At 40.3% G+C, this 6,618-nt stretch overlaps 1 protein-coding gene across 2 annotated transcripts; it reads right to left on the reverse strand.

The window, feature by feature from the left end:
* Window positions 1-776: 776 nt before the first annotated feature.
* On the reverse strand, window positions 777-6,618 carry LOC111792301 (nucleobase-ascorbate transporter 6). 2 transcript variants are annotated; one of them, XM_023673674.2, is made up of 15 exons: window positions 6,243-6,618; window positions 5,736-5,904; window positions 5,095-5,192; window positions 4,822-4,998; window positions 4,470-4,570; window positions 4,109-4,184; window positions 3,957-4,016; window positions 3,624-3,808; window positions 3,372-3,468; window positions 3,071-3,157; window positions 2,349-2,407; window positions 2,154-2,245; window positions 1,591-1,668; window positions 1,341-1,501; window positions 777-1,239 (listed from the first exon to the last, which is right to left on the reverse strand). In XM_023673674.2, the coding sequence occupies exons 2-15, from the start codon at window positions 5,830-5,832 to the stop codon at window positions 1,021-1,023; spliced, it is 1,587 nt and encodes a 528-aa protein (XP_023529442.1). In that variant the 5' UTR covers window positions 5,833-5,904; window positions 6,243-6,618; the 3' UTR covers window positions 777-1,020. The 2 variants fall into 2 exon arrangements, with proteins under 2 accessions (XP_023529442.1, XP_023529444.1); XM_023673676.2 differs by lacking the exon at window positions 6,243-6,618 and adding an exon at window positions 6,070-6,209.

Below are 6,618 nucleotides of genomic sequence, written 5' to 3' on the forward strand. Positions count from 1 at the left end.
TTTTTTCCAAAAATCGTTTTCTTGTTTTGTTCTTTCAAATGAAAAGCGTTAATTGCGTAATTTGTCTGTCACATTCATATGTGTGGTTCATAAGGAACGGTTGATATCGAAAATTGATAGTCTGGATCAACAGTGAATTTTTTTTTTTTTTTTTTTTGAGTGAGAGCGAAATGTGCCAGCAAGATACGAGTAACTAACACCAGTGTGATTCTAAATCAGGTGCACTGTAATACTATATAAAGTTTGGAGCGGAAGTTCTAACTTCCATTACGATTTTGATGATTTCAAGGGAAAATTAAAGTCCTTTTGAAATTATTAAGAGAGAGGTTCCCAAATGATGAAAATGTGGAATATTCCATGTGGCCCTTCACTTTCATGTATAATTGTCCCTTGGGTAGTAGGGTAGCTCAACATGGCCTTGTATTTCAGTGGTTGACTTGTCAAAATGCACCCTTTTTCAATCTTGAATTGCCCTCCCACCTAAAGACTTAAATGAAAATCAATTCCCTTCAAGTGTTAGATGCTTCCTTTCTCTGTCCACTAGTACCTAAAACCGATAACCCTCCCTTTTTTCGGTTGCCCACGTGCCCTGTTCTCAGCCTGTCTGACCTCTTACCATAATCAATTGAACTATACTCAAGTTGCATATTCTTGACGGTTTATGATAACTTGCATCACCCCACTGTGACACGTGCCATGTTCTCAGTCTGACCTCTTAGCTGATAACATATATCATAATCAATTGAACTATACTCGAGTCGAGTCGAGGGAAAAAATAGAAGGGATGTTTGTTTGTTCATAGACACATGGAAATCCACCTCTTCGTTGGATATACAAAAGAGCAAAAGCGAAGCAATGAAATGAAGTTATTAAGGTAATCCTATATAGAAAAGAAACTATCTTATACAGCTGCTACTCGCAATAAATTAACAAGACAATGAACCCAATCTTCTCATTTTCCACAGACCCACTTAATGAAGCAGCAGCAGCAGCAGCAGCATTGACAGAGAGCCCAACAAATCACACAGATGGGAAATATTTGTTCAAGTTGAAGGGCAGAGAGTAGAACTCTTCGCTCCTCGTATCGCCCTTGAACGATTTGAACTTAGCCCACCAGTGTTTGCCACGGTCTTTCTTGATCGCGTCGCCCTTTTTGTGCAGTGTGTTGTCCAGAAAATATGCAATGATTCCAGCAACGAATGGCTCGGAAGAGAACGGGACATTGACCATGTCGTTGAACTGCAGAGAAAGAAAAGAGCGAGCATTGTCGTAAGAATTTAACATGTGTGGTGTAGAGCGGTGTAGAGCTCGTAAAAAGACGAGGGGAAGTCTGTTCTTACCCATCTTGCATTTGTGTGGACTGGACCAAAGCCATTAATGGCTGTGTACTCATTGAAGTATTGTGGCACAGAGAGTCCCAGGAAGATGGAGAATCCTAATATGAACTTTGTTCTGAAGCTGTTGAGGTTGCAGAATTGGAGGTAGCTTAAACCTCCCATGCCTGCAAACAAAATGAATCAGTTTCCGACCAAGATAACCCGAAACTTACACCTCTGGTTATCGACCAGTTTACTCGAGACAGATGCATACCGACATAAGCGAAGAAAATACAGTATAGAGCTGCAACAATGGGGGCTGGAATGGATGCAAAGACAGCTCCAAATTTCCCTGCAAGCCCACAGATGAAAAGAACAGATAAACAACGATTTTAGCAGCCCAACTCATGAGTTCAGTCCAACAACCCAAACCCACTACTAGCAAATATTGTCTCTTCGGGCTTTCCCTCAACATTTTATAACGCATCTGTTAGGGAGAGGTTTCCACACCCTTAGATAAGGAATGCTTCGTTCCCCTCTCCAACCGATGTGGGATCGCACAATCCACCGCCCTTGGGGTCCCAGCATCCTCGCTGGCACACAGCTCGGTGTCTGGCTCTAATACCATTTGTAACAGCCCAAACCCACCACTAGCAGATACTATCCTCTTTGGGCTTTCTTTTAAAGGGCTTCCCCTCAAGGTTTTAGAACACGTCTGTTAGGGAGAGGTTTTCACACCCTCATGAGGAATGCTTCGTTTCCCTTTCCAACCGATGAGGGATCTCACGTTCAGACTACAGAGTGCACTAATATCTGTGTGTCATATCAGAAACTTACCAAGAATGGAGAAGAAAATCATGAATCCAGCAGAAATTTGTACAACCCTTCGACTTCCAACTCGGGTCAAGGCCAGGAGACCAGCGTTTTCACTGAATACAAAAAGTAAGAGAAAATCTTAACGGGACGAAAACAACTTCTGTACTTATCGAAGTAGACTGTTGAAGGCAGCAAAATTTTCCGCTAAACTCTTACACGGACACCGAGGATCCATTCACAGTTCCAAACAGCCCAGAAAGCAGAATTCCAACTCCCTGCAGAAACAATTGCACAATAAGTCGAAGGGGCCAGATGTGATACTAGTCATACAGAAGGCATAATAGCGCCTATCAAGGCTTAATAGGATCCCATCCACCTCTTCAATCATCTTAAACGCCTTTGTTCGGAATTATTAGTTTGTCAATGAAATTATGCCGTCTCCCAAAGCTATTTTCGAGTGGCCAAAGCCTCTCGAAAGACTAGTGGAGGTAAGCCACAAGTATAATGAAAGGAGTAGTGCCCCTAATACTCGATTATCTTTGAAAAAGATTAGTATTTGTGTCAGGGACGAGCTTGATGATGATGATATAGTGTTCGTCTACTCGCAACATCCCTATTACATCGTCACCCTTCATCTTTCTGGCGGTCCTTAAATACTACCAATATGCAAGAAAAGAACTGAAAGTAGATCAACTCTTGGACCGCCATGAAACTTAGTCACATAGATGTGAAAGCGCCTCTCTCTATAAGAACGGTGCATTCCCGGGGAGGGGCATAATGAAATGAATCTATAAAGATTAGAATACTAAACAAGTTATATCTATAGAAGACTCTCATAGAATATAGAAGAGATCGGTCTGAAAAGTGCATTGTTGGAACTGGGTTAGAATGTCACGTGGCTCGATTTATATTACACAGATAAGCTAGTTTTACATTACCTGCCAACCAACACCACGGCTGAGAATCGAGGGTGGCAGCTGAGTGGCACTTGCATATCTGGACGCAGCAATAAAAGCACCAGAGGACTGAAATCGACATGGGAAAAAAAAAAAAAAAGGATCACAATTTAAGTATACAAAAGTATTGTCAATTATAACAAAACTACCTTTCAGTTTTCGAAGACATCGAAAATTTTAAAAACCAGAAAACTAAGGACATAGACAGTGAAGAAAACAGGAAATGGATGAATTCGTGGGTCGGTAAACAGAGCAATCATTGAATCAGGAAAGCGAAAATAACCTCGACTAAAGCAACAAACGATGCCATCATCATGGCAAAGGCTTCACCGGCATCAAATGAAGGTGCCCCCCATTGAAACGGATATGGAAGTCTTATCCTACAAATGTAAATTCCAAGCTAAGTATATTGTTGATCCCATCAATGAACTAATGATAATGGCACACAACTAGGAAAAGTTAAGTTTTCGACTCTTGAGCAAAAATCCAATGCACTTCATGCTCCACATATCGACTTTAGCAGGTCAAAACTCACCATGGAGCATTATCTATAAGCCCCGAGCGGTCGGTTCGGCAACTTAGTTGTGTTTTAGGTGGTGAGCCTTTGTAAGCCCCTCCTACGGTTAGTAGGTGAGCATAAATCCAAACTATCACCACACAGAAAATGACTGCAAAACGATCGAATATGTGTTTGCCAGATTTGATCACGTGAGGCAAATACTGCACAAAAAGCATACGAAGTTTATAGAAAAAGAAGACGACTTTACGGAAAGTGTCAATAGAGGGGGAAGAAAGGTAATGATATCTTCTTTGTAAGAGAATCTAACTCGAAAGAGAACACTGAATATGCGTTGCTTGAACGAAATACCTGTGAAACAAACACCAAAAGGACAAGCTCTGGCAGTCCAATTTCCACACATTTGGCAACCTAACATCCGAGGCGAACGTCAGATTTCTTGTAGTGAAAAAGAACTCAAATATGTAATTTTAAAAACGAAAAGAACAGAGAAAGAAACTTACCCCGGGGAAACCCAACTCGAAAAGCCCAAAGCCAACTAGAGAAACCAACGGCACAGCTGAAAGTGGGCTAAGAAACCTGAAAAATGGAAACAGCGAACAACGTGAAGCTCGAGACTTCCAAAGGGGACAGGTCACGAATAAAAATGTTCGGATAATTATAGACTCTTCAAGGGAAAATTGTAACGTATCATTCTTAAGAAGAGCTCTATCTCAAATGTAACTTCAATCTAACAATAGCTTAATAACTTCGAAAAATGAAAAAATTTATGAGTTAAGTTCTTGTGCCAGCAACTCGTAAACTTAATGACTCGAGTGTTTCATGCATATCTACAGTATCCTTCATAGTGTAGACCGAACCAACCTTGCAACATTGCGCCACAGACCGCTAAAGCCCAGCACAATCTGAAGGGTTGATGCAACAATGAGCGCACCCTGGATTGCCCGCATTATCTTCTTGAATTTCTGAATGAGGCAGCAAAGCAACGTCAATGACCCCATACGAAACAAGCAATTATTTATCACGTAAGTGGTTATGATCCTCTATTCTGATAGTATATGTTATAACTAGTGAAGAAAGCTTTCATTAATTAAAATTAGTCATTGATAGAAACAAATGAGCATGTCTCTTTCAGCATGAAGCCCTGCACTAGCCATTCATCAGATTGACCTATACGCAATTCAGTTAAAACCGAGAAGGATTTAGTTTACATTACATCAATAGGATCAGCTGTATCAGAAAATCGACCGGCAAGGATGATTGAAATGGTCGTTGGTACAAAGGTATACGACCCTCCAATCACAGCGGGTAACCGAGTTCCAAAGAACGATTGTAGCAACGTGTTCAAACCAGCAACAAAGAGCAAGGTTTGGATAACCTTTGCCTTCTCCTCCTATAAGAATAATGAGTTACAGTCACATGATTATAAGGACCTTCATATATTGATGTACAACAAAAATTAATATAATTCAAAAGCTTCAGGCCTCACAAATCCACCACCCATCTGAGGAACGAGAGAAGAAGGAATAAGAACGGTCGTGCCTAACATCACCAGATAATGTTGAAAACCGAGAAGTATAGCTTCCGCTGCATCAAGGAAAAGATTTAAGAACAAAATGTATGAGGTACATGGTGGTACTAAATGAAAAAAGAACCAGAATCCATAGAAATGTGAAAAAATAGAACGATCAACCCGTGAAACGCAATAAATAACTTGATTGATATGCTCAAAACTGGATTTCAGTACCCATTTGAAGTATGGTTAAAACAAAAAAAGGGAAAAAACAACATTTGTGTAAAAGATATGAGCATAGAAATGGCTAGCTGCTTTCTGATCTCAGATTCGACCACGGAGAAATAAAAATATGATATCCAAACAGCAAAATCTAACAAAACATAGAGGGAAACAGTTACTTTCAGCAATTAATACACAGTGGTGTGTTCAACAATTGGAAAGTATTCTTGCAGTAGGCTGTTCCTTCTTTTGTTTTAATGCAATCTCGTTTCTTATAAAGAAACTACAAGAACTGAAAATAGCTTAACCAGATTCAGAAGAATCGAACTCAAACTAAGTTCATTATGGGTAAAACATGGCGAATGTTCTGAAAGATGCAAAAAGGAGAAACTCACGCCATGGTGGTGGACTAGTGATGCAGTAAGCAACGTTGGGTAGCTGATCCTTGGGTGGATGAGCCTGTGGTTCCTCTACTTTTGCACCTCCGGCCATGGTTCACTCTACAGCTTTCTGTGCTTGAAACAGCCCTTTCTTTCTTCCCCAGAAACAAAAATTTGGTAGAATCTGTACAAGAAACTCAAATCTAAGCAAAACCCACCTCCGAAATCGTCCAAAAATAAACCCCCAGATGAGGGAAATGCGCTAATCTTAGATGACGGAACACAAATGTGTGAACAGAACAGAGAAAACAGTCAAAAACATGAGGACCCAGAAGCGTAAAACACTCACATGCACCTCCACAAGAATACTAGGTGGAAAAGTTATAGATGGGACTCCACACAATAAAATAAACAGCACAGAAACGATAAGGTAGCCATGGCCGATAAATAAAATGGAAAAGAAAAACATCAATTCTAGTAATTACCCACAAATAAAATTACAAAAAAGATGTGTAAAAGTACCTTTTAACAATCTTTCAGAAGCAAAATCAAGTGGGAAAGCTTTAAAGTCAATACACCATTAACCCCACACCCTAAAGTTCACTGAAAAAGTTGGAAACGGAGGGGGGAAAACCCCAAAAAATAGGTTGAAGCAAAAGAACAGTCCCAGAACTGAACCAGCAGCGGCAGCAGCAGCAGCAGCTTAAGAGTTAGCTATGCTGTGATTTTGAAGCAGGTATGAAAGATGGGATGATACGATAAACAAAAAAGAAACTGCATATACACTGGGGTAGCTGCAAAGTGGCTTTTTCCACCTTCCTCTCTCTCTATCTCTCTCTAACTTTCTCTCTCAAGAAATTCCTCCATTTCTACACACCCTTTTAGTAAATTCATGTCT

Source organism: Cucurbita pepo, chromosome 4, assembly GCF_057944985.1.
Source record: "Cucurbita pepo subsp. pepo isolate OVF chromosome 4, ASM5794498v1, whole genome shotgun sequence".
Taxonomy (NCBI): Eukaryota; Viridiplantae; Streptophyta; class Magnoliopsida; order Cucurbitales; family Cucurbitaceae; genus Cucurbita; species Cucurbita pepo.

Coding starts and splice junctions, on each gene's coding strand:
- LOC111792301 (XM_023673674.2), bottom strand. CDS start 5,832: ATGGCCGGAGGTGCAAAAGTAGAGGAACCACAGGCTCATCCACCCAAG. Junction 4,185..4,469: donor CTGTGGCGCAATGTTGCAAG/GTTGGTTCGGTC, acceptor TCCATTTTTCAG/GTTTCTTAGCCCACTTTCAG. Junction 1,502..1,590: donor TATTTTCTTCGCTTATGTCG/GTATGCATCTGT, acceptor TTTTGTTTGCAG/GCATGGGAGGTTTAAGCTAC.